At 51.7% G+C, this 26,906-nt stretch overlaps 2 protein-coding genes across 17 annotated transcripts in view; both read left to right on the top strand.

Annotated features, from left to right (window-relative positions):
- Window positions 1-19,434, top strand: part of CLIP2 (CAP-Gly domain containing linker protein 2) — a 104,537-nt gene extending 85,103 nt beyond the window's left edge. For 5 of the 9 annotated variants that reach the window (XM_040613546.1, XM_040613578.1, XM_040613553.1 and 2 more), the window contains 7 exons: window positions 271-1,215; window positions 3,752-3,809; window positions 5,858-5,941; window positions 6,372-6,528; window positions 7,027-7,186; window positions 7,771-7,956; window positions 8,405-11,368. In XM_040613546.1, the coding sequence (XP_040469480.1) occupies window positions 271-1,215; window positions 3,752-3,809; window positions 5,858-5,941; window positions 6,372-6,528; window positions 7,027-7,186; window positions 7,771-7,956; window positions 8,405-8,584 (1,770 nt within the window). In that variant the 3' untranslated portion in view covers window positions 8,585-11,368. The other 4 variants (XM_040613570.1, XM_040613594.1, XR_005830722.1 and 1 more) reach the window with 3 other exon arrangements.
- Window positions 19,435-26,174: 6,740 nt separating this feature from the next.
- The window catches only part of GTF2IRD1 (GTF2I repeat domain containing 1), a 67,701-nt gene continuing 66,969 nt past the window's right edge, over window positions 26,175-26,906 (top strand). For 4 of the 8 annotated variants that reach the window (XR_005830717.1, XR_005830718.1, XM_040613511.1 and 1 more), the window contains exon 1: window positions 26,175-26,349. The gene's annotated coding sequence lies outside the window, so the exon portion shown is untranslated. The remainder of the gene's footprint in view (window positions 26,350-26,906) is intronic. The other 4 variants (XM_040613480.1, XM_040613500.1, XM_040613489.1 and 1 more) reach the window with 1 other exon arrangement.

The raw sequence follows: 26,906 nt of genomic DNA, 5'->3' as shown, positions 1-26,906 counted from the left end.
AAGACGTGTGTTTTTCTGTGGAATATGAGAGGTTCATATGAGAAAAAACAAATTGCAATTGGCACAAAGACATAACTGTTAGAGTGACCGGTGATGGTTACCCTGGTGCAAAACTGTACTCAGATTGGAGGGTGCTGGGTATTATTTTCCTGTTTATTTGAACTCTGACTAATGTACTTTGGATTTACTTCCACTGGAGCACACATTCTAAAAGGAAGGATGCAAGGATGAGAGGTGGGGACTGACTTTGTCTTCTCTGTCATGTTGCAGTTAACGACGGTAGCAGAGAAGTCCAGAATCCTGCAGCTGGAGGAGGAGCTGAGCCTCCGGCGCAGTGAGGTGGATGAGCTTCGGCAGTGCCTCAGGAGTTCTCACCAAGCAGAGACCCCAGAACATAACCTTGGCTTGCAGTCAGAAGCTCTTCGGCTACGAGATCAGCTGCTGTCTGCCAACAAGGAGCATCAGAAGGAGAGCAGCCAGCTAAAGGAGAAGTATGAGAAGACATTAAAGAAGTACCAGCAGGAGATGGAGAAGCTGAAATCCGTCAATGAGAAGTACTCACAGGAAATTGTTGACCTAAAGCATAAAGTTCAGCAAGCCACTAATGAGAACATGGGGCTCATGGACAACTGGAAGTCCAAGTTGGACACGTTAGCTTCTGACCACCAGAAGTCTCTGGAGGACCTGAAAGCCACACTGAACACAGGCCCTGACACTCAGCACAAGGAGATCGTGGAACTCAAGGCAGTGGTGGAGAGTATAAAGATGGAGCACCAACTTGAGTTGGAAAACCTGAAAGCAAAGCATGACATTGAGACGGCTGTTCATATAAAGGAGAAAGAGAGTCTGAAACTGAAGTTGCAGGAGGCTGTGGATGAAGTGGAAAAAAGCAACAGCAACTGGAAAATGCAACTGGAAACAAAAAGCAATCAGCACCTTCTTGAGCTGCAGGATGTGAAGGACAAGTGTCGAGATGCTGAGCTGAGGGTGCATGAACTGGAGAAACTTCATGGTGAATATAAAGATCAGACACAAGCGATAGCTTTCTTGAAAGAGCAGATTTCTTTGGCTGAGAAGAAGATGTTGGACTATGAAACATTACAGAAAACAGAAGCCCAGAGCAAACAGGAGATCCACAGACTGCAGGAAAAAGTGCTTGTCTTAGAGAACAAGCTACAGTCCATGGAGGCCCTGCATCCTTCTCAGCATGCAAACGTATGACTTCTGGGTCATTTTGCTTGTTTATCATTGCTGTTAGTAACACGTTCTTGGAGTAGCCCTCAGCTGCTGCCTTGTTCAGTTTGCTGAGACTTTTATGCCTCAGAGTATCTGGATGTTTTTACCTCCCATTGATAGTGCTTTTTCTGCACGGCATCTCCATGCTGTCTTCCCACTTTTGAAAGTCAGTACAGTGGCACAATTAGAAGAAATAAGAGTCAGGAGAAGCAAGTGGGCCCCATCTGGGCTTGAAGGCACATGAGTGCGGTGACAGCAGAATAGGGCTATCATGGTTTGTCAGGGCTGGGCTCTCATCCTGAGCAAGCAGCATTCATAGCTGAAAAAGCATCATTTCTACAATAGAGCTCTTGTCCTCCAAGGAGCTGCAGCAGCCTTAGTGTGTTACTGAGCAAGGGCCTTTAGGGGTGGGTGGAGGGCAGAGTGGAAGGAGAGTCATTGCACATGCTGAGATGGAGCACATAGCTTGCTCAGCATGTGGAGCGTGGTTTGAGAGCCTCAGGGGCTGAGCTCGTGGCGTTGGGTGGGCAGTGTGTGCCAGCAATGCAGCAGAGGCAGTGGGGAGGCTTCACGGCATGTACGGGGGAGACAGAGATATGTTGACTCTGAGGATTATAGTGGAAGAGCTGCTGGCACAGGTCAGGGTGGCACCAGGCTGGGGAAACAAAATGCCTGATTGCATACTAGTCCTGAGCCTCCCAGGGAAGAACAGAATAAAAGCAGTAATAATATGAAGAGGTCTGTTTTCTGCAGCCATTGTCTTTTTAAGTTATCCTCATTATTTTTACTGTTTGCAACAGGATGCCATCCTGCCTTTGTGCATGGCACAGGGTCATGTGGCTGGCTTTGCACTAGAGTGAGATGGCTACTCATGGCTCTAGGCTGAATCCCTATTTGTGTATGGATTTTGCATGAGCAATGAGCAAAACCCCAACTTACAAGTTGTCCCTGTGGGGGTGCAGAAAATGAAAATAAGCCATGAAATGTGCACACTTTAAGAATGCTCATTTGAAATCTATTGCTGGCAACGTAGTCACCATTCTAGGCTGAGGTGTCAATGAAGTGAATGTAATGCCTATGTTTCATTTGCCCAGGTGAACAGCCCCATGGAGACCAGTTGCGCCTCTAGGCAGTGCAGTTAAGCCCATGAATTACTTTTGGTCAAATCAGAGCTTCCTGCCTGCAAAAAGGCACACTGAACTGGACAGGAGAGGAAAGAGCTGAAGGAGGAACCTACAGCTTTAATGGTGTTTCACGGGTTGCTCCAACAGGTTTCATCTGGTAAAGACAGTTGTGAACAATAAGTACAGCCAGGACCCTGGGAAAAGGAGGTTGTTATTACAACATGTCACATGTTATAGCAAATACTCAAACAGGAATGATTGTAAAAGAAGAAGCTGGAGGCTTTTCCAGAGCCCTTTAGATTAAATGAGAAGCCTTTGGGGGATATTGACGTTGGATTAGAATTGGGGAGTCTTGAAATAATTATTTTAACTATGTGTCAATTAAAATCAGGAGAATGTGGGAAGAAATGCATGGGTGAAAGCCTTTGAATATCACAGTGCAAATTCTATTTTTAAATGTCTTAGCTAATTTAATGTGACTGCAGTATTGACTATCCAAGTATTTTAAACAGATGTGTCTTGTGACAGTCTTGCCTAGACCTTTAAAGTGAGAACCACAACTGTGCTTCCAAAAAGCAGTTAAATAGTGGGGTTTTCTTTTCCCGCACCAGAAGTATATCAGGCAGTGTATTTCCCCTTTGGTTGTGCTCCTGCTTCTGTTAGACGAATCCTGCGGGCCACTGAAGCTCTTGGGGACTGACTGTGGGGCTTTCAGCAGCAGCTGCCTGACCCTGGGGCATGTGCTGAGGTCCCACTGAAGGGCTGAATTGTGGTCTCTGCACTGGAAAGCTTGGCCGTGAGCTCGGTGGTCTCTGTTGTGGTATAGACAGAATGGGAAAAAGGCAGAATCCTCTATATGGACCAGCATTTGCTTGTTAATATTTGTATTAATATATTCATTCTCTTATAAATATTCTTTTATCAATGTTTTATTCCTGGTTCTATAACTTTGGATACAGATTTTCAGAAGGTGAGGAACTTGTTGAGTGATAGGTCTCAAGCTGTATGCTGAAGAGCCTTTGCCCCTGAGTGTTTGCCATGATTATTAGAGCAGCTTTTCCATCTGTGTGCAAACTCAGAGCGTGTGAAAGCCGGGACAAGGGCTTCCCAGGAAAACCTGATCTCTTTTCCCTCCAGAGTGAATCTCACCGTTGTGCTCAGTGCCTGTTGTGTGCAGGCGCTCTCCGATGGTACCAGTTAGCTTTCAGCAGTACCCAGCTGTAGAAGTGACTCCTCAAAAGCTTTTGTTTCCTTCTCAGGAAGGACGTAAAACGTGGTAACCAGAGTACTGGATACACTTCTGGTTTGGATGGGCTTTTGTGGTTGTTAACTTTGCTTTGAATCTTTGGGTAAAGGGCTGGTTTACATCTCATATTTTACATTTATTTCAGATGATTGAAACTAATGATATTTCAGAAGAAAAGATAAAGATGAAGCAGACTATGGAAGGTATGGAATTTTCTTGGTTTTTTTCTTGGAACACCCTGTTCTAGTGACTTGGGTGCCTTCCCTTTCTCTGACTTTCTGCTCTTGCAGCGATGGCTGTGTGGAAGGGGCTTAGGAAACTTTCAGATTTTGCTGGTTGGCATTTGTTGTCTGGGGTTTTTTTCATCTTCTAATGTGGCTGAGCATATGCAAGGGTGGATGTTTTCACCTGTGTTACACACTGTCCCCATGTAGATGATGCAGGTTGGAGCCAGGTCTGGGGAGATGGGCACAATTCCATCCCATCACTGGTTTTTACAGCAGGTGAAATCCAGACATTAAATGTAATTTGTTCATAGGAGAGGACTGCTAATGGTAGATATTAATGGCTTAAAATAATGGGGGTTACTTTTATTAATTAAGCTTACTATAAATCAAATCCATCCTTTTAACAAAGCATAAAATTTGTGCACTCAGGAAGTTTGTGTAAAGTAGCTTTGGGATTGAACTGCACTCAGCCTTCTTGACAAAGAGGGTGAGCAGTAACCCCTGGGCTGAGCAACAGCAGAGCTGGCAAGGCTGGAGCTGGATGGCCCAGGTAGTCTCTGTTAGGGGCAATGTCCTACCACATTGCTGTGCGTGGCATGTGCTTTTGGGGTCTGTGAAAGATTTGGGGCTGTTGCAAGACACCCAAGGTGCTTCCAGATGATATCTTCCCTTGCTCATTCCCAGGAGGGTCATATTTCTTCATTTTTCCGTAGGGTTGGGGTGTTTTTTAGCAGAAAACATTATCAGTGTAGATCACAAAGGTGATCTCTAAAGAACTAACTTGTCACTTCTCTTTTCAATTGGCATTTGGCTTATGACAGCATATCTTTTTCTCAGTTATTTGCTTCTGAGGAGTCTGTTCTCTGCAAAGCCCTTGTTAAAGTCCAGCTGAGGATGCAGCAAACTAAACGGAGGTTACTGGGGATTTTACTGGCTTAAACTTCAGTTAATAGAAATTTTGTTTACTTTGAGTGTCCGTCCAGCTGTTTGTGGATCCAGACATAAGTGTTTTGTCCATTTCTATCTTTCCTCAATGCTAGCTAGGCAATGTCAGTTGGCCTCGTCACTGTCTTCACAGATACAAGATTACATATATGCTATACCAAATTGTATGCTGATTGGCAGGTATTCTTGCCTAGTGAGGGCAGAGTAACTAGGTTCAGCAACCACTGCTCTTAAAATGACCACTCAGTCCATGTGTGTGTTGTTTCCACACTGAATAAGCCATATGTAGATGTACTAAACCCAACAGTTTGGACTTGAGCCACAAAAGCATCATACTTCACATCTACAGCTCTGAGTGTGGAAACACATCAGTTCCAGAAAATGTTTTTAAAAACTGTCTCTGCCGCCCAGTGTAGGAGGTAACACAAAGAAATAGAATCGTAGGATCATTTAGGTTAGAAAAGACCTTTAAGATCATTGAGTCCAAGTATTAACCTAAGACTACAAAGTCCACCACTAAAGCAGGTCCCTAAGCACCACCTTACATTTCTTTTAATACCTCCAAGGATGGTGGCTTAACCATTTCCTTGGGCAGCCTGTTCCAGTGCTTGATAACCCTTTCAGTTATCAGGCAATTCAGTTATCAGATGAAATTTTTCCTGATATCCAGTCTAAAGCTTCCCTAGTGCAACTTGAGGCCATTTCCTTTTGTGCTATTACTTGTTACCTGGGAAAAGAGATCAACACCTACCTCACTAATCATGCTGAAAGTTCCTTTCTATGGTTTTTATTAACATTTTATTCTGTCTTTTTCACCCACCGCTTCCTTGCGGCTGCTTTCTGAAGCCTGGCTGATATGGCTTCCCAGCTGCATATCCTGCCTCCTAATGCCTGGATGGTGGGGAGGTGCAGTGAGAAACACCCACTATCTGTCTCCTGCTGTTTCTCTGCCATTGTGGGGTGCCACCACCATGCCCCTGTCACACCCTGACCTGTGCCATACACTCTATACCTTCCTGACTTGCACAAAACATTTTCCAAGCTTCTCATCTTTTTCTTGTCTTTTCATTCTCCCACAGACCTCCAAGACAAGCTGAGTAAAAGAGACAAAGAGGTGTCATCACTGGTGTCCCAGACTGAAACTCTAAGGGCCCAAGTAAGTGGTAAGTTTCCCTAATCCAATGCTGGTAGGAACCGGGTGTTTCCCTGCTCGTCCTCTGTACTGGTGGTGAACAAGGGCCCAGGTGCTGAAATGGTCTGGTGTAAAACGTGACACTGCCTGTCTTTTAATGGATATTGTTGGTAAAAATTCATTCAGGGGTTTCAGTCTCTTTTCAGGAGTTGAACACAAACACTGCAGAAGATATTTGTACCCTAGGAATATTTGGACTCATTGAATGTCAAAAGCTGAAAGAGGCAGAAGTAAATTGAGATGGGCATGTTGTTTCAGAGAGCTCCCCTTAAACAGGGCTAGATTCAGAGCTAACCAGGTCTGTTCTGTTAGGAGTGGGAACGGCGAAAAGGCAAAAAGCAGAAATGTAAGTAAAGGACTAAGTGACCTTTCTTCCCCCCTGTATCCTCTGCCTCTCGTAGCTTTGGAAAATAAATGCAAAATGGCAGAAAAGAAGGCTGATTTGGTGTTAAAAGAAAAGAAGAGGCTGGAAGGTGAACTGGAAGCCTTGAGCAAGAAAACACACGATGCTTCAGGGCAACTGGTCCTGATTAGCCAGGAGCTACTCAAGAAGGAAAGGTCAGTCTGAAGGACGGAGCTGGAGGCAGGGGACTCTGTGTCTGTTCATTCAGGGTGCTGTAACTTACCACCAAAAGAAATCTAGAGGGTGAATTGTTGAAGTCCAGCCCCCAGCTTTCCCGTTCTTTAGAGATACTCATGTGGGCATTTGGTTAAAATTGGGCTGTGAATTATCAAAGGGACTGCCCTTTCACTGCTTGCCAGGAGCTACAAGACAGCTCAGTGCTATATAGGTGCTGAATGAAGTCATTGACAAGCTAGCCAAGCTGGCTGCTGCCCTGCTCTGAAATACGGTGCCCTGTGCAGGTCCCAGGCTCCTTAAAGCTGGCACAGTGGGGAGGGCAGGAGGTCTGAAGGCCCCAGACTGGTGGGAGTTGGGTCAGGTTTGCTCGCTGGCCTTTCTTTGGATCTGTAGCAAAGGTGGGAGGGAGCACAGCAGGAGTCCAGTGGTGTGTGGGCTCTGGAAATGTCTTCACCTTTTCACGCTGCTTTTTCCAGGAGCCTGAATGAATTGAGGGCGTTGCTACTGGAGGCCAACCGGCACTCGCCTGGGCCAGAGCGGGACCTTAGCCGGGAAGTGCACAAAGCTGAGTGGCGGATGAAAGAACAGAAGCTCAAAGATGACATCAAGGGGCTTCGAGAGAAGCTGGTTGTGTTGGTGAGGGCACTAAAACACCTCCTGGCTGTGGGTTGGAGGGCTCTGAGCTGCTTGTGGGAGGGCCTAGCCCTTCACTCTTGCTCCAAGTCTTCATGCTTTCTTTTGGGCTGCTGAGCATCTGATGGGAACTTTCTTGACGGCACCTGTGAGCTGTGGCCTGTCTTAGTGATGCCTCGTTAAAGAGCAAAAATGTCCAGGTGTCCTTGTCCAATGTTTTTCTGTTCCCACAGCTTTTAGATCCATGGCTAAATAGGGCTAAAATTAGTGGGAGAAACTGAAGGTCAGCCAGCTACCCCACATTGGTTTACACATTCTCTCATCTAGGAATTAGCAATGTCCTCTAATTCCTGTGTACTTCGGTGTCCTCCAGTGGTTGAAATGTGAATAATTTATTTGAGCTCTGCTGGGAACAAATTGGAGCTGCTGCTGGCTGTACTTGATACGATTGCCTTCAGAGTTGTGCTCTGACCCCATCTACTGTTGAAATCAAAACACAGTTACATGAGTTACTGTGGATTTCTGCTTAGTTTCTGTAGTTACCGGTTTTAATCTAACATGCTTCTATTTTCCCTTTGCTGCATAAGGACAAGGAAAAATCAGTTACGGATCAGCGGCGATATTCCCTGATTGATCCCTCATCAGAGTCAGAAGTGATCCGGCTGCAGCATCGGCTCGTCAGCACGGAGGATGTGCTGCGCAATGCGCTGGAGCAGGGCCACCAGATGGAAAAGCTCATGGAAGCAATGAGGCTGTCTTCTGAGAAAACACAGGTACAGCATCAGCAGTCACTTCTTGGGTCACTCAGCCCTCAGTGGTCAACTGTCTTGAGCAATCTCCTCCGATCTTGCCCTGTGCTGTCGGGAGGTGATGCAGTCAGCTGGCTCCCTTCCTTTCTGCTAGAAACAGCCTGGCAAGACTTTGTTCTGTCAAATGGAGCTTTAAACTAAGAAAAGCCATGCTAGTTGGTAATTACAGATCCTTCTGTGCTTCACAAGAATGGTGGCTAAATGTGGTGTTTTGGGGAAGGTTGCAGTGTGAACAACTGTTCTTTACATGTACAATGATGTGTAGCCACGTATCCTTGTGGTACAAGCCCTTTATAATATGAAAGTTGAGGGTTTCTGCCATCCCTGTTTTTCAAAAGGTTTATTTCCTTGCAGTCTATAAGCAGAAACTTTGGAGGTGACCCTGGGAAAACGTTTTCCCTTTCTCTTACAGAGATGTCTCCAGGAGCTGGTATCTGATCTGGGTTTGCTGGTGAACCATGATTGTTCCTATTCCAGTTATTGTCTTCTCTTCCCAACTTCCTTTGCTCTCGCTTTGTTTCTTCTGACAAAAGCAAAACTGCTTCTATTGTTTGCCTTGTATCTTCTTTGTGAAATTGAAGGCTACAAATAACTTGACTCTCCACATTTTGTTTTTTCCATCTCTGTGGTGTCTACAGAGGTATCACAGGAGGACTGATTCCTCCTGTGAAGTGCCCTGCCCCTTGCGCCAAGCTTTGTGCTTCGTGTCCTTTATTGCCCTTCTAGCTTGTGTTGCCTCTTGTATCTGCAACCAGGTCATGGCTTTCAGAGCCCGGGTGCACCAGTGCTCCTCTCATACTTGCTCATTTAAATTCTTAGCTGAAAAACATCTTTCTCTTGCAGTAACGAGCTACCATTCAGAGTCAAGCAGAGACCTTAGGATAGTACAGAACAAGCCACTAGACACGGAGAACGGGCAGAGAGCTTGCTTTCCCTGATGCAGGTGTAGATATGTTGTGGTAGATAATCTGGGGGGTATCAAGTCTTCTCCTCCCATGATGCTGTCTTCTGCACAGTCTGCAGGTACACCGAATGGCTGTTTGCATTGCAGCAGTACTTGCAGGAGGCAGTATAGAGGAGGGTGCATGGTAAAAACTGCAGCCTTGAAAGCTCTGCTCGCTCAGCTGAGCATCTGTATGTTGCAGACAAGTCTTTTTGTATCCCGCAGTGCAGCGGCAGCAGCCGTCTGCCAGCTCCAGGCAGGACAGCTGTAGTCATGATGACAAGTTTGTGGCAGTCCAAGATGTGCTATAATCCTGTCAGTACCTCCAGAGTGACTTTAGCTTCTGCTGTAATTGCTGCGTGTCAAATGAAAACGCATTATGACAACCTCATCTGTTGGAAGCTATGGGAGGGGTGGGGAAAGTTATTCTGTTTGCTTTAATGCTAAGTCCCTTGAGAACAGGAAATCTTCCCCTTCGCATTCCTGTCTCCAGAGGCGGTGCAGGTGGTGATTATTCCTTCCCCAACTGTAGAAAATAACTAATCTTATATAAAGTGAGTCGGAATGGATCATATGAGGTCAGCTAATCTGTCCCTGGTATTACTTTGATACCTTCATGCTTAAGAAATCTTAGAGATACGACAAGATAGCATTATGCCTTCAACGACAAACCATGGTACTAAGAGACAGAGGATTATTGCAGGAAGCCAGGCTTCAAACTTCTATTGATGTCAGATTGCTAAAGTGCCTAGTTACAAGGAAGTCTGGATCAAAGCTCCCTAGTTGTGGTATGATGTCTGTTCTTCCTTCCCCTCGTGAAAGGGAGTTGTTAACTAGGGGCTTTCGGGCTGAGCCAAAGGACACTGCTGGCCCAAAGACATTCTGGTGCGATAGTTAGGGAATCAATGATTCTTCCCTACAAGCCGCATTTCCACTGTAACCCATTCTGCACTACCTTCTGGCCCCCCATCTCCTCTCTGAGAGCAGCAGCTGTTGCCCAGGGATCTGCCTTGGCATCTCTCTCCCTTTGTCTGTAAAGCCTTCACTTTGCAGAATGCTCAGGAAGGAAATCTCTAATTACCACAAGCTGCTGCTGCTTTCCCTTCCCCGGCTTCGTCAGCCACCACACTCTGCAGTCCTTGATGTGCATGGCTGGCCCTGCTGTTAAACAAGGAGGTGCAGGAGCTGGGGGAGCATAATGGCACTGTGTCTTCATCTCATTGTCGAGTAATTGCTGCCATGCTGTTTCCATGCCTGCAGCTGCGAAGTATTTGTCCTGTAATAGAGGAAGAGGATCTTTGCCTTCTCCATGTCTTGGGAGACCCTGATCCTGCAGCTTTACCAGAAATGACAAGGGTTTTGGCACTCAAGCCTTTTGCTGGAAAATTTGTAGCGATTGCTCCAGGAGCATTTTTATTTTAATTTCAAGCGAATAGCACCACTTTGTTCGTTATAATGACCACGTACTGAGACCAAATTTCAAACCTAATTCCTGGTATCTGGTAGCTGCTTAGTGCACAGATTGGATGTGCTGCGGCCAGGGTAGGATATGTTGCCTTGTGCAAGGCCTGAATCACCCATGGTAGTGGGTGCAGACCCAAAGGTGAGTCACTACAGCAGCACTCTTACCTGGCAAACAGTTCAGGCTCTCAAAGCAGAGCTCTGTTTGAATCTCTGCCTGTCTTTCCTGCCCAGACTAAACCTCTGTACTAGGGTTGGTGATGCACCTTTCTGGTGATGGTAAGAATGGAAGCTGGGTAGCTGGGACTTCTCTGATGATGGGGTTTAAACCTTGCAGTCTTGTCTCCCCATAATGTCTGGTTTTGCTGTCATCTGCAACTTGCCAAAATCTGATTACCAAGATCCAAGCAACTGACATCTGGCACGCTGTGACTTTAGGCTGCAGGTTTCTTCTGCTTGTGCTGGTTGTACTGTCATTTTGAATCTGAAGGGCTCCGTGTTATCCCTGCTAAAGAAACATTATAAATGTTTAAAAGTTCTTATGTTTTCTAAAGATAGAACCGCCTATCCTGGCTGCCAGACTTATCCCCAGAGATGGGAAATGAGGAATGGCAAATGTCCTTTTCCTTGCTGGGATGTGCACTGTGCTGTGTTTTGCAGCTAACGCTGCCCCTGGCTGAGGGCTTGTTTATTGGGATTTAAGAGTCAGAAGTGAAGAGCGGGTCTGTGTCCATAAGAAACTTGGGGGATATTTTATAGCTGGGAAAGATGCAATTTGGCATGTGGGGTTTGGGCCAGGGCACAGAGGGCAGGAAGCTTCTTGCCAGAAGCGGGGTGGGATTTCTGCATTCTCCTTTCCTTGTGTGGAGTGGGCTGCTAGGGAAGGAGACTGCAGTCTTGGCAGATTTTAGCACTTGTAGGCAAAACCACTAGGCTCTGTGTCCCTCTTCAGTAAGTATTGTCCGTTCTCCATTGCAGACTGTTGGAAATTCTGGTTCTGCTAACGGGATTCACCAGCAGGAGAAATCCCACAAGCAAGAGGTAAGTTACAAGCCGAACGCTGTTTAAAAACAGTGATTGCTTTCTGTGATTTCTTGCCTGCTGTGCTGGGGATAGCTCAGGGCTGGAAGCAGTTCTGCCAGCAAAGCTTGACTCCATCATTCCCACAGCAAAGCAAGGGGCTTTGTGCCCAGTTTCCCAGCGTGGGGGGATCCTCACCTTACCATTAAAACTGCTTGAAGCCAGCAGGAAGGTGCTAGTGAGATACACACTGAGGTGCTAATGGGTGCTTGCTCTGGGAGAAGCAGCGGGAAAGGGGCTTCCCCTCAGTCTCCTGTGTCGGTGCCTGTATCGCTTTTCTCCCAGCAGTCTCAGCTAGAACCTGCTTGGTCTCAGATCTCTGCTGTCCCCTTTACTTGGGTGGCATTTGTAGCACAGACTGTCCTGCTCTCCCATGGTTTTCATCATGTAGGGCAAGACCTGTAGCCTCAGACTTCATCTCCTTGCAGGCAGGATGGCCGGCCTGAGGAAGAGGCAGATCTGGGCAGATCAATAGGTCAGGACATAGCAGGCCTGGTGGCATTCTTCTCTGTGCCTCGGTTTCTTCTTCTGTAGAAAGACCTCTGTGCTTGCCCTCGTTTTGCCTCACAAGGTCTGTTTTCTTCCAGGAAAAGCTCTGATAGAGAAGAGGTGAAGAGGATCATTTCACGCCAGTATCAGCTCCTTGTGCACAGTCAGGAAAAACGATACCACATCTGGCTTTAGCACCTCCAAAAGACCAGACACAGTATTTTCACCTTAAAGCAGGACAATGTTTATAATATACTAACGGATGTAATCGGGACAATCCTGGAGTCCAGTTTTCCAAGACAGCCATTGTTCCAGGAGGGAGCAGAAAGATCTCTTTGGGTTTGGTTTCTTACTTGTATTGGTTTTGACTGTGGAATCTGTATTGCTTGAGCTGCCCTTGTCCCACCAGCTGACGTGGTCTGGGTAACAGCTGCCCCAAACAGTGGCCAAAGTGTCAGCGAGTCCCAGTAACCCCGCAGGAGCTGCCAAGGGATTTGCTTGTGGTGTTCAGCTCCAAAGCGCGTGCCCAGAGGCTGCACGCTTCCCACATGGTCTGTCCCTTCCCTTCCACCCACCCTGCTGTCCCGAAGACCTGCACAAGCAAGTGAAACCTGCTGGGCTGACTGTTCGTGCTGGCATGCGTGGGCTGAAAAAAGGCAGGGTGTGGGGACACGTTTCCCTTCTCGCCTTGTAGAAGACATTGCTGTTCTAGAGCACAGAACCTGCACTTGTATCATAGCATGTTGTGGGAAGTAATCTGATTGCAGAGGGGTATTTATTTCGTTTCTCACCCACTGCTGTTTGGGGAAAGAGCTGTGGTGGCTCTGAGTTTCTTGCTCAGGTGTGGTTGGCATTTCTTGCTGCAGAGAGGTCGCTGAGCAGGCCTGCCGATGCCCTGGGCCACGGCCAGGCTGCCTGGCCTGCTGCCCCTCGCCCAGGTCTGGTTTGTTGGGTCTTTTTTGAGCACAGGACAGCACAGATCTCAGCATCGCTGGCCTGAGAGCTCCGTGCTGGCTGCAGTCAGTGTAGGGCAGATGCCTTGAAGGAGATGGTTCCCTCCTTGCCCGTTTAATTTAACAGCTAATCGGGGATTACCTGGCCGTTCTCCAGAGCCGCCTTTGGCTCTTCAGTATGGTGCCTGTCCCCTGCCACCAGGAATGGAGGAGGTTAAGATGCTGCTGTAAGCATTCATGCAGTAGTGGCTGGCTGTATTTGATGGGTACAGCAATCCTCTGTGCGTGACCTGAGTACAAGCATTTGGAACAGAAGAAATTCAAGACTGGAGCCCATGCAGCTCTTGTGTCTGTACACAGCAGTGCAGGCCCAGGCAAGGGACTTATTCCTCCTTCTGAAGGCTTTCCTCTTCTCTTGAACTTTGCCCCACAGCTCCCAAGGGACAGTAGGGTGGAGGAAGGGGATAATATGCTCTTAAAGGGGTGTGAGAGTCCAGTTCAGATTCACTGTTCACTATCACAGCAATATTTTTACCAGGCTTCCTCTAGTTCGTACCCAGCTCCTCCAGTCTTCAGAAGCTCTTTGTTATGATGGGGCATCTATGAAAGAGAACAAGACAGAAGAGACCACTGAGGGAGGAGATCTGAGCCATACCACAGGCAGATGAACATCACAGTGTGTCAGCTTCGTTGCTTTTTGCCCTGATTTCCTACAAAGTTGTGTTGCTACTTCTTAGTGGGTTGCCAGACTCCTGCTTCCTTGAAGGATGGGCAGGCAGAAGCAACCTGGGAAAGATGTGGGCTCTGTGGCTCCAATTCTGCCGTGAGGAGGATGCTGATGGACCTGGGCCTGTGATACAACACTGGGCCCTGCTCACTTGCTGCAGAGTTGGTGATCTGCCTCCATTCCAAGGGAAGGTGAGAAGGGAAGGCGACTTCAGGGGAGCGAAGCAGGTCAGAAAACACAGCTTAAATCTGGTGCACAGCAGGGGCAGGCAGAGCTTGGGATCGAATTGGCTGGAAATAATTCAAGTGGGATCCCATCCTGCCTTGTAGAAGTGCTTCAGCTCTTACTAATCACCAGGAAGATTGCCGCATCTATACCTAGCTCTGGTGGGACTTTCCCAGGGAATCGTAGTGGTAGATTCCAAAATCCTCCTGGTTGGCTTATTTATCTCTTTGGTGATTTAGGAAAATCCCAGAAGCAGTGTGCATTGTTACAGCCTGCAACTGTGAATACATCGCTGGGAGCTGCTGGTTTTAAGGATTTAGGGCTGTTGTTTCCCAAAGTGCTCCTGTTGGCTGGATGGTCTCTGAAGTCATGTCTGCAGCTCCTGCTGTTGTAGTAGGGGTCTTCTTCCAGTGCCACCTGTTCCCAAGCCCAGGGCTGCCCGGGCGCCTGCAGGTGGGAGAGTCCATTCTGGTTTGTAACTTATTTTCCCTGATGATTCTTCTAGTGACTGGTGACCAGCTGCCTTCATCTGCAGAGGAAAAATACCTGCCTTTTCCACCTCCCCTGATGAACCTTTGGCTTGGCACAGGGTAGGATTCCTCAGGAGTGGTTATGGGGACCATGTATATGGTTCCTTCAATCAGACCCAAAGTTGTCAGGGTGCAGTGGTTCAGGGTGGAGGAGTCTCTGGCTCCTGGCTCCTTCCAGGGACCATCCCCTGTGAGCAGCTCAGACCTGTGGTCTTCCCAGTCAGCTCAGGTGACAATGCAGAATGGCAGCAGATGCGTCAGAGCAGGTTTGAAGTTAGTGCTGATGGTCATCTTTGGCTGTAAATAGCTGTGCTGGTCCCTAAGGATCAGCCAGGAGCTGATGGCACTTCTTGGCTTTCTGTGGAGGCTGTGTGGTCTTCGTGTTGCGGGGCTGTACCAAAAGGGGCAGCAAGGCAAAGCCAGGTCCCCTGTGTCCCCACCGCTGTTGGTGTGCAGGTCCGTGGGAGCTGCTCCCCAAACAGGACCAACAGTGTCAACAGGACGTGTTATCACGTGTGTCATCTGGGTTTCAGCTCAACGCTGTACGCAGTGGCCAGGAGGCGTTTAAAGGACACCAACCGTGTCCTCCCTCTCTGAAATTGGCACAGGCTTCCCAAGGGCACTTCCCACTGCCTGCCCTTCTGAGGTTGTACGGGACCAAACTAGGGACAAACTTGGAAAGGACAAGGAGGAGATTCCCCAGCCCCTCTATTTATTTGTAAGTTTTAAGTGCTATTTTTGCCTATGTGGTGGTGTATAAAGTATTTCATGATATTTGGTCTTACTGGCTTGGTTCTTGGGGGGAGATTTTCCAAGGGCATTGGAGCACTGATGCACCCATCTCCTGTTGTCGGTCAGGGGCTGGTTCCTGTTTGTGCCTTCTCTTCCCCTTCGGCTTCAGCCTTGCTTTTATCTCGATCCCCGGGAGCTGGTACCGGGGGGGCTGTGTTCTGCCCAGCCCCTCTCCCAGCTTGTGCGTGCCATGCTGCTTTTGCATCTGGAGCTGAGCCCTGAGCATCACGCTTCAGAGCAGGGTGCAGGGCGGGGAGCAGGAGATCCCACTGCTGGATCCCTCGGCACCAAGGGAAGGACCAGCACCCCTGTTGTGAGACTGGCCCTCCCGGCCAGCTGTGTTATCCCAACGGTTAGTGACGCTTTTCTGCTGAAAGCTGAGACGTTATCCAGTGAAGAAAGTCTTTGAAATGGAGACTGCTCCATGTTCAGCGAGTTCTTCTCTAACCCTCTAGACCAAAGGGAAAGGAATCGGTGTTGATTTGGTGATTTCAGCTTTATCCCTCCTACAGCAGCCAGAGAGCTGGAGCAAGGGGCAGCGCGGTGCCGGTGCCGGACCAAACAACAGCTGCCACGTTGCCAGCCAAGGCTTTCCAGCTCTTGCCTACCCCCAGCACCAGCGGTTCCTCTGGCTTGCAGTACCAGATGCATGAGGGTTTCATTAAAACAAAACGATGCAAAGTAACACTGTAAAAGTCTTAACAGAAATTCCAGTACTCCGTTGTTCGGCAGCTTTAGCAGCTCAGCACTATCTCGTAGGGAGTTATTAATACACTAAGATCCTATAGGCCTCATGTAAGTTACCAGAATAAAGATGATACTAGATGTATAAATGGATGATAACCTTTTACCCGTACAGTATGTATTACAATTTTGTAGCTTAGTCATTTTTTGGCTATCAGATTTTGTTAGTATGATATAAAAAAAAAAAAAAAAAAGGTTTGACTGCTAATGTCTATTTTGTTATTTGATTCATTTTATTTCTTCCTCTGTACAAAAGCTGTACAAATCTCAGTCTGTGTAACTACTACAGATATGTATTCATGTACCATCCACCCCTGTCCCGGCTTGCTGGTGTGGTGAGCTCGTTACTAAACAATAAACTCTGTGGCTGAAGTCGGGCACCCCGGGGCTGCTGGGGGCGTGTTAAGGGTGTTTTGCAGTGCACGAGCCATGATGAGATGGCAACGGCTGGGGGGCAAGGGGGGGCTTTCCCTTCACAGCTCAAATATGGGGCTTTGGCAAGTCCCCCCACGCCCTGAGCCCCAGCAGTGACCTGGAGCCATCAGCGCTTGGGCCCTGCCAAGAGCAGGGTTTGCAAACAGCCGATGAGGTGCCCCGGGAGCTGGCACGTGGTCTTTACTTTTCTGCACCCCTGTGCTGGAGGTGACAGCCTGACCAGACACCCGCTCCTGGGGCAGCTCCCCCAGCTCGCTGCTGTCAGGTACCTCCCAGGCTGCGGGGTGGTGGTGCTATTCATTAATCCATGATGATTTTCCCTCTTAGTCTCCCCAGTCCCTCCTTTGGTGCATCCAGAACGCCCCCAGTGTCACAGCGTGTGCGCCAGACCCCTCTCCCTTCGCTTTGAGACTGGCACCCGCTCGTTTGAGTGATGTCACCTTAATTTTACAGGTGCAGAGACGGCAGCTGGGTCACCCTCATCCCTTCCAGCTCACCCAGTGCAGCCCTTCAGAGCCCAGGGAAATGGCCATCGCTGCGGATCGGTCCTGGGGGAGAGCTGTGCTTGGTGCCTGCCGCGTGTGTGGGTCTGGGTAAGCCACGCTGCCCCCAGCCTCCTGCCCCTCTTCCCCTGTGTTCCCACCACACGTGCCTGTACGGACGCTCTGAGCACCGTGGGGTTATGCTGTCCCCCGTGGGGCAGGACTGGGGGAATTTGCTCCAGGGCTGGGTGCTCCTTCCATGGCACAGCATCTCTTCGTGGGGAATTGCCCTGACTGCCCATGGCCCAGCACAGCAGCACCCCATACAGCCGCGAAACATCCATCTCTCCTGCCGTGCTTTAATGCTCCCCTGGGCTGTAGATCCTTTACGGAAAGGCAGAGCTTTCCCAGTGTGGCCAACTGTCTTAAGATACAGGAAAAAAACTGAGATGCTTTTTTTTCCTTGCTACCTGGCTTCTTGTTTTCCTAGGCTTAACGTTCTCCGTTACTGGGATTACCTGAAAGCTTTTAACTCTTTCTGAATAGCTGGTGAGGTTTGCAGGTGACGGGTTGGTTCCAGAGTGAGGTCCCAAGAAAATTACAGGTGATTGATAAGAACAATGTGAAAACTGGCTGCGGAGCTGTAACGTGGTCCGTGCTAGCCTGCTGATTTATTTTTCCAAAGTGTGTAAGTTGCTGTCAAAAACAAGTAACTTGAGACTTTCTGTATCCCCCTTGGCTCCTTGGCCCTGTGCATTGCAGGGTCTCAGGGTCTCCCATCATAGCTGGGTCCCTGAGTCACCCCGTCCTCCAGTGGCTGGAGGGAGAATAATTTATTTGAGCTTTGCTTGTGAAACCTATGGACACGGGAAGGTCCATCGGGACTCAGCCCAGCATCGGTGCTGGGCAGGGAGCTGATGAAGTCGTTACTTTCCCTGCCCTTCACTTCTAAAGGTGCTGCTGCTCACTCACGTCGGGTCTCAAGATGCTGCTGTGGGCAGCGCCGGAGACTGGGATCTTCTCCCAGCCACGCAGCTCTGGCGTGGGGAGCTGGGCAGTGGCTCCCATGTGCGATCCTGCTGGCACGGCTCGGCCCTGGCCCTGGCCAGCTGCTTCAAGGAGGTTTGTGACCCTCTGCTCCACCGGTCCCGGCGCTGCAGCCCGAGGGGGAGGACCACTCCAGTGGCATGTTGAGCTGTCCCCCCCTCAAGCAAGTCCCCTTTTGCAGCCAACGCTCCCAGAGGGAGATGTGCATGGGAAAAATGGGTTTGGGGGACAAGAGGCTTTATCCAGTCAAAGCGAGTTTTCCATCAAAGATGCTCTTTCCAGGGGCTGGGCTGCCCAGGGAGGAGGCAAAGGCCATGAGCACTGCATCCCTGCTCAGGGCGGGTGACTCCAGCTCCATTTTTTGTTTAGTTCTATTATATAATTCATTAATGTCCACATTTGCAATCGAGTGCCCAAGCCCTGGTATCTCAGAGCGATAACACTGTAGCGCATGCCTTTGTTTGCAGACATCCCATTTCGGTGCTGTTATTTGTATGGTGAGGATTAATAAAACATGAAGTTTAAAGATGCCTAAATCACAGTGGGGGAGCAGGTAATCTCTGCCAACAATAATATTTGTACTTTATTTTCATCCTAGCATCCAGCCAAGGAGCGGAGCCTGGGCACTGCTGCATGCAGATGGACAGGGTGAGGGTGGCACAGGCATCCCCGCCTTTTCCTTGGCATCACGGGTGGCTCGGAAGAGGTGACGGGTAGAACATTCTTCGTCATCCGTGCTAGGGACCTCATCCCCCTGGGATGCTTGGCTCGTGCCAGGAGCTGCATGGGTGCTTTAGGGATGTGTTTAATCCAGCGGTGAGACATGAAATGGGTCTCTGTGGGGGCACAGACAGAGGTGACATCTCTGCATGGATGTGGCCACCCTGCTCTAACCTCACATCCTGTGGCCACCTGTGGTCCATGCTCCCACAGGATCTGCCACCCAAGGGCACGTCCCTTTGGGATGTCCCCTCCGGATGGGGTGGATGTACCTGGACTCTGCTCGGTGCTGGGAGCCCTGTGGGCCACCAAAGGTGCAACTGTGCTCTGGAGGGGCTGCCTATGTCCCCTCCCTCCTGCAGCCCCAGCGAGCCTGGCTCAAAGGGGCATCCCAGCCCAGCAGCCCCAGGGCTGAAATTGGGGCCGGGAACGTGCTGCTTCCCTGGCAAAGCTGTTTCCTCCCCATCTCTTTGCTGCCTAACAAGTGTCCTTGTCAGAATGGCTAATTTCCTTCCAGAACAAAAAGTCACCTGAATACATTTGGAAGCTGTATTGCACTATCAGGGTAATCAGAATTTAATTTGATGCAGTCAAAGCTCTAAAAAGATGTTATCAAGGGGAACATCAAAGCTGGATTCCTGTGCTTGGAAATGCAACTGGAATGCTTAGTCCAGATTTCTCATTTTATCGGAGACTTTCAAAATATCAGTCTAAATAACAAAAAATGAATATTAAGAGTATTTGCAAATTAACGTCTTTTGTAGCTGAACAAAAGCCTACTTCTTTGGCATGTCTGGGACAGTCTCTTATTAAATCCCACTAATTATACAATTTTGTTGTGTCTAATCATTTCTTCACTTGCAGGAATTAAAACTGCAGCTCATTTTCCCATTTGTTGCACCAACGGTGCTTTCAGGGTCCCGGTGCTGCAAAGCAAGGCAGCTCCTGCTAGGACAGGGGGACCCTGTGGGTACAGGGATGGGGGGAAGGTGGGACAGGGACCTGGCCTTGTTCCTTCTCTCCTGTGTCTGTGTTATAACCTTGGGGCTTTGCATCGTTCCCTGCTCTTGGCATAGCTGGGGAAAAGCTCCAGCTTTTACTAGTGACTGCAACTGTGTGACAATTCCAGGGTTTATTTTTAAAGTACCATTTCAGAAGGAAGAACGGTGCCTCTGAGCCTTTTGGGTGCTGAGAAGGTTGAAAATGTGACCACAGTGGAGACGGGATGCTCCTTTTTGGGGAGGTTTTGTTTGACCTCGGGGGGCACGGCTGTGTTAGAGGTGCAGCTGGGGCAGGGTGTGAAGGAGTGGTGACCTGGACCGCATCCACTTCAAATGCCACATTTCTGTGCCAAGCTCGGGCTGTTTTGCCGCCCGGCATGTGCCAAGCTGGCCAGGGTGATGGGTGATGGCACAGCAGCCCCTCCCCAGTGCTGCAGCCGTCAACCCCCTCTGGTCCCTTAGCTCCCATTTCTGCAGAGCCCGATCCCAAACGCCGTCATCCCCCCACGCAGGGGACACAGGGGACAGACCCGTCCCCAGCTTTAGCCCTCGGAAATGTGGCAGGGGAGCTTTGGGGGAAAGGAGGTTCAGTCAACTTCGTTAGGGAAATAGCATGGATCTTGTGTTCAAACCTTTGAAGTGTTAATTAAAAAGAATTATGCAAAGGAGCGAGGATTTGAAACATTCATTTGAATCTCAATAAGGCATCTGTATTAAAAATAGCAGTGGGATCAACTAAAGATACAGCAATTTTGGAGTGAAATGGTCCCGGTGTCCCCGGCGCTGTCGGGCAGCAGGTTCCTGCCCGCTCCCTGCCCCTGATGGGCACAGTGGAGCGCGGCACAGTGACAGCTTGGGAAAACACTTCTCGCCTAATATTTAAAGATCTTAAAAGTATCTCATTTAAAAAGAAGACCCAGTGGGGTCTGCTGCGGCGCTTAGCTGTAGCGCCTGGGCAGAGAGAGCAGGTTGCAGGGGCTGGTGAGGTGGGGGCGAGGCTGGGACCACCCCAGAGGCACCTGACATGGGGCACAAGGCAGCCCCCAGCCCAGCCCCTTTCAGGGGAAACGGGGCTGCGCCTCTCCCCCACGGCCCTTCATTAAAACCCCTGGCATGTCCTGGCCCTCGTTCGTTCCAATAAAAAGCATCCAGGGTATTAATTACCAGATCAGTGGATAACGTCGTTAAGTTTACTTTTGCTCTGCGCGGACCCAACGGGAATGTCAATGCCTCCTGCCCTTGGTGTCGGTGCTGCAAGGGCGTGGGTGGGTGGGCGCCCTGGCTGGCACTGGGGGGGCTGTGCCGGGCTGGCAGCACCAGGGGGGCACCGAGCCCCCACGCCTGCAGGGGAGCAGTGCATTCCCACCCTGGGAGAGGGCAGGCTGTGGGGGCCTGGGGTCTCCCGTGGGGATGGATCACCGGGCAGTGAGCTGGGGGTTGCAATCGGGGGCTGGAAGGGGCCTGGGCAGGGAGTGGGGCTGAGGAGCTTTGCTGGGGCTGCGGCCTCGGGGGGAAGATGCTGGCGGGCAAAGCTGGAGCCTCACTGCAAAATTACGCGGCGATTTCAAAGGCTGGGGCTGTAACCTCAGCTGCGGGTTCCGTTAAAAATGTATGAGCAGGAGCCCGACCTTGGGCAGGGCTCGGGGCCAGCGCTCCCCCGGCCGCCCCTTGTCCCCCACCGGCGGGAGCAGGTGATGCTCTGGCCGAAACGCCGTGCAGGGCTGACCCCAGTGCCAGGGAGTGGGATTTCCACAGGTGGGGCCTCTCCGGTCCTGTTTGGGTGCTGAAATCTGTGGAGGGGATCCCAGGGCTGAGGGTTGGGCTGTCGGACCCCCGGCAGGGATGCTGGGGTACCTGCTGCACCCTCCTGAGCTGGGGAACCCCTGGCACTGATGAGCCAAAATGAGCCCCAGGTCCCAGCACCAGCCAGGCGCTGACTTCCCTCCTGCCAGGCAGCGTGGAGCTGGGATGGCTGGGGGAGCGCAGAAACCAGAAATCTCCCAGCTCTGCTCCCCAGGATGCTGTCGCTGTCCGGAGGCTCTGGTTTGGAAGCACCTCACCAGGGTCTTCATTAGCATGGAAATAATTCAAGGGATGCACTCAAAGAAAAACATTTTATCTGTTGTGCCGGAGCAAACACTTTTTTGCAGCGCGGCGTTCAAAGGACGGCAGGGCTGCAGGCAGCTGGCACCGCAGATATGTTAAACGCGGACGGGCAGAGTAAATATTCGCTAGAAGCTACCACTATGCCCTAGCAGGCAGGGGGTGGGGGGTGGAGGGGGGCTTTTTTTTGATCTTTCTACAAATATGTTTGGGACCAATAGATACCAGCTCAGGTTTTCCAGGGAATCCTTGCCAGCTTTACTCGGCAGCACGTATCTTGCAAAAGAAAGAACACGTTTGGTGCACAGCTCTCCCGGCAGCAGCCGGCTTTGGTGCGGGGTGGACTCCCCAAAACCGCAGCGCAGAAAGCGGCATTTGCTGCCTGCAAAGTCTGGTTCCTACAAGCGTGAGCGATGGCTTGGAAAGCTTCTCCCCCCCCCAGCCCTGAAACTTCCCACCCGGAGCTGCAGACCCAAGGACTTTCTCCTCCAGGCTTTTCCTCCGCTCACCAAGATGTGCCCAGCGGCACCGAGCCATGATGGGCTTCCAGAAATGTCCCGCTCTTTGATCTATAATTTAAAAACCATTTTGTTTTGCCTTGGTCGTTTTAACCAGCGATTTGCTATAGCAAAAGAACATAATACCCCTGTAGGAAAGAAGAAATAAACTCATTCCTTCAATTAAATTTCTTCTGACCTTACTAAAACTTTTTCCCCATTCCCTCTTCTTTAGAAGCAGCTTTTCTTTTTTTTTTTTTTATTTTTGTGATCTCCAATTCCACTGAGAGACAGAAGAAATCAGCATATCAGAGAAAACAACGATTCTTGTGATGCCCAGCAGTCACTAATTAACAAATTAAAAAAAAAAAAAAAGAAGAAGAAATCTTTCTGCAGATAGGATTGTTTTCTGGTGATGCTGCCTTTTCTTTTGTCAGCGTTGTGACAAGGAACTTCTTTATTGCTGCAGATAGAGCAGATTGCACCCTCCCTCTCACGCCAGCCGCCTTGCTGGGTGGGCTTGGGTGGCTCATTGTTGTGCCCCCCCCCCAAAATGCTTCACTCCCACTTGTGTCCTGTTGCAGTGGATTTTTTCGGAGACCGGCACAGATGGAAGAACAGCCAGGGACACTAAGCCATCGCAGTGGTCCCCCGGCTGGACCAGGCGCCCTTTCCACGAGCGCGAGCATCCCTAAAGGATGCTCATCACCTGTGTGGACCTGGTTCTGATGGAACATGTGAGGTCCCACCACATGGTCCACCTCCCCCCTGAAGTCCGTAGACCCCAGCTGGCAGCATTCCCCCCCCGCCCCGAGATCTCCCCAAGTAGCCGAGCTGCGGCTCAGCCCGTCCCCGTCCCTCCCATCCCTCGCGTGGTTCAGCCCACAGCCTGCCTTGCTCCACGGCCCCTGCCCAGGCTCCTTCTCCCGATTTCGGGATCGCTGTGACCTCCCCACACCCCAAGCACCCATGGCCCTTCCTGGGGACGGCTCCCAAAGCCAAGACCCTGCTGGGAGCTGCTGCCGCCCGCGGGGGTGAGCTCCACTCACACACCAGTGACCGAAGGTGGCACCCAGGGGTCTCCGACCTCATTTCATGGTCCTCAACCGTGAGGAGCAAGAGGGGACCCCAAAACCAGCTGGCACCGAGCCATCCCCAGGGGCTCAGCACTGGGGTCCCAGCTGTGTGACCACCCCTGCAGGACAGTTCCCCGCATGTCGGGAGTGAGCCAGGCGCTGGCCTTGGCCAAAGGACCTCGGGAAGCCTCTTGGCCAAGGTCCCTTCCAGGATCAGCATCCTGGGGTGGCTCTGAGAGGTGCCACCCTACAGCCGAACCCATGCTGGGGCGGGGGGAGGGGGTGTAACCCCCCCAAACACCAGCACCATCCTGTTTCTCTGGTGACACCATAAATGCTCCCTTGGGGCGGCTGCGGCCCCAATGGCCATAGGCCGGGGGGGGGCAGGTCTGGCCCGGGGGGGGGCAGGTTTGGGGGGCAACACCGAGCACAAGCCTGACCCCAGGGGGGGCCCCAGTGGGAACAAGGCACTGGGGGCCGCAGCCTCCCAGGGCACAGAGCAGGGGCACAGCACAGCGGTGGCAGCTGCACAAAAATCCACTTTCCTCCCCTTTTTTTTAAATCACCCAGGGTTTTTGGACTGGCAGCGTGCCAAGGTGTGCTGGGGACCCCCGCACCCAAACCTCCCCGTCCCTCGCAGGCAGCTCCTCCTGTGCTCGCATGGCCTAATTCAATTAATTTTGGTGGGTGCTTTTTTGGGGGGGGAGGTCTGGCTTACAGATAATTAGCCCACAGATGCCCTGATTTCTTTCGTCGGAGTAAGATCTTCCATTTAATTATTCAGCGAGTGTGTTCTCACTCCCCAGGGATGCTCCCAGGGATGGCGGGTGCCCAGTGGGGACCAGCTCTGGCCACCTTGTCCCAGCTCCTCAAACCCTTCGTCCCCATGGGGGTGTCCCCAGCCCCCCTCCCCCGTGCAGGTTTCCCAGGCCTGATGACACAGGGAGGGACGCAGGGGGTGCCAGGTGCCCGCATGGGGCTCGGCAGCACCGAGAAGCCCCTTCCCCGCTCCTCCAGAAACTGGGAAAAAGTGTTTTCTCTTAAAATGTTTTCTTCTCCCCACGGCCCCGGAGCAGTAATAAATCATCACTTATTTAAACCAAAATCCAGCTAATGGAGCAGCTGCATAATGCGTCTTCAAAGGGAAAAAAATGTCAGCAGTTTCCAAACTTTGGAGGTTAAAACGCTGTCAAGTTATTTTTAATAGTTTTTCATTTGTTTTAATTCGCTGTTCCTTAATGTGCCGCGAGGTGCTGGGGGAAGAGCCGTTCCCTGCTCCTGGCACAGCCCGGACCACTGGGCCAGCCGGCAGGGGCATGGCAGGCTGTGCCGTGCCAAACTGGGCCATGCTGAGCTGTGCTGTGCCGAGATGGGCCATGCTGGGCTGTACTATGCCAAACTGGGCCACGCTGGGCTGGGCCATGATGTGCCGTGCCAAGCTTGGCCGTGCCAGGCTGTGCCGTGCCAAGCTGGGCCATGCTGGTCCGTGCTGGGCTGTGCCGTGCCAAGCTGGGCCATGCCGGGCTGTGCCGTGCCGAGCTGGGCCATGCTGTGCTGTGCCATGCCAGGCTGGGCTATGCTGTGCAGTGCCAGGCTGTCCCATGCCAAGTTGGGCCATGCTGGGTTGTGCTGAGTTGTCCCATGCCAAGCTGGGCTGTGCTGGGCTGTGCCGTGTCAAGCTGGGCTGTGCTGGGCCATGCTGAGCTGTGCCGTGCTGTCCCGTGCTATCCCATGCCATGCTGGGCTATGCCAGGTTGTGCCATGCTGGGCCATGCTGGGTTATGCCATGATGTGTTGTGCCAAACTGGGCCATGCTGTGCTGTGCTGAGCTGAGCTGTGCCGTACTAACCTGGGCCATGCCGCGCCATGCCAAGCTGTGCCATACTAGGCTGGGCCATGCTGTGCTGTGCCGTACTAAGCTGGGCCATACAGCACCAGGCTGTGCCATGCCCTGCCAAGCCCACCTATGCCATGCCAGGCCGTGCCGTAACGGGCTGTGCTGAGCCAGGCTGGGCCATGCACTGATGAGCTGTGCCGTGCGGGGCCAGGCCGCGCCGCGCTGCCAAGCCATGCCACGCAGGGCTGTGCCAAGCCATGCTGTGTCATGCCAAGCCGTGCTGAGCTAACTATGCAGGGCAAGACTGTGCCATGCTGTGCTATGCCATGCCGAGCTGTGCAAAGCCAGGCTGTGCCAAACCATGCCGTGCTAAACCAAGGTGTGCTAACCTGAGCAGAGCCTTGCCAGGCCATGTCGAGCTGTGCCATGCTGCACAGAGCTGTGCTGAGCCATGCCGTGCCATACCGAGCTGAGACAAGCTGCACGGGGCGATGTCGTGCCATGCTGAGCCACGCAGGACCAAGCCGTGCCAAGCCAAACTCTACCAGGGCAAAGCTGTGCCAAGCCATACCGTGCCAAACCACACAAGGAGCGTGCCGAACCGTGCCAAGCCGAGCCATGCCAACGCCAACAGGTGGCGACAGGTCCCCATTGCACCCCTGTGACCACCCCGGGACCCAAGTGGGCTACCGTGCCGAGCCGCGCCGAGCCGTGTCCAGCTGGAACGGCTCGGCTCGGCGCGTCTCGGCACGGCTCCGGAGCGGCATGAAAGGACTTAATAGAGCTCAGCCCTCCCCCCAACCCCCCCGGCCGGTTATCGGGCTGCTTAATCCCGTATGTAAATGGCAGCCAATGGATGGTGCCGTTGAGCGGGGTTGGGATTAGCGGCGGGGCGAATGGCTGGCACTTTTACTGGGATTACAGAACAAAGAGCTGCTCTCCTTTCCCAGTTTGGGGTGGGATTTTTTTTTTTTTTAACGCCCCCCTCCCTCTTTTTTTTTTTCCTTTTTTTTTTTCCCCCTCTTCCCCTCCCTCCCTTCCCTCCTTCCTTTTTCTTGTCTTTAAGCCCCATCGGGCAGCACCGGCTCCGCCCGGGGAGGAGGGAGGCGGCGGGAGGCGGGAGGCGGCTCCATCCCGGCCCCCGCCCGCCCGCCCCCGCCGCTCCCGCGCAGCCTCGCCGGGGGAGGCAGGAGCGCCGCGCCCGAGCCGCCCGCGGTAAGGAAAAGTTTTGCCCCCCCCCCCCCCCCCCCCATGTGCCCACCCCCCCCTCAGTCCCAGTCCTGGATGTAGCCGTGCGGGGGGGAACGGTGGGCCAAGCGGGGTGTTGGGGAGGCGGCACGGTTTGGGGGATGCTGGGGGGGAATACGGGTGGGGAGGTGGGGGGGGTCGTGGGGGGGGGGGTGGTAGGGCTGGGGGGATGCTGGGGGGAATAGGGGTGAGAGGGTGCTGGGTTCGTGGAGAGGGGTGCTGGGGGGTGGTAGGACTGGGGGATGCTTGGGGAATAGGGTTGCGGGGTGGTGGGGTGCCGGGGGTTCGGGGGGGTGCTGCGGGGTGATAGCGATGCTGGGGGATGCGGTGGGCAGGAGGGCTGGGGGATGCTGGGGAGCGATAGGGCTGTGGGGTGGGGGGGTGCTGAAGCTGGGGGATGCTGCAGGGTAATAGGACTGGGGGGATGTTGGGGGGCTGGAGGGCTCTGGGGGGATGCTGGGGTTGGTGGGGCTGTGGGGGGTGTTGAGCTCTTTGGGGCTTGGGGGGCATTAGGGCTGGCGGGA

This window comes from Falco naumanni, chromosome 1 (assembly GCF_017639655.2).
Source record: "Falco naumanni isolate bFalNau1 chromosome 1, bFalNau1.pat, whole genome shotgun sequence".
In the NCBI taxonomy this organism is placed as follows: Eukaryota; Metazoa; Chordata; class Aves; order Falconiformes; family Falconidae; genus Falco; species Falco naumanni.
The sequence above is the reverse complement of the archived record's forward strand: the minus strand, read 5'-3'. Positions and strand labels throughout refer to the sequence as shown.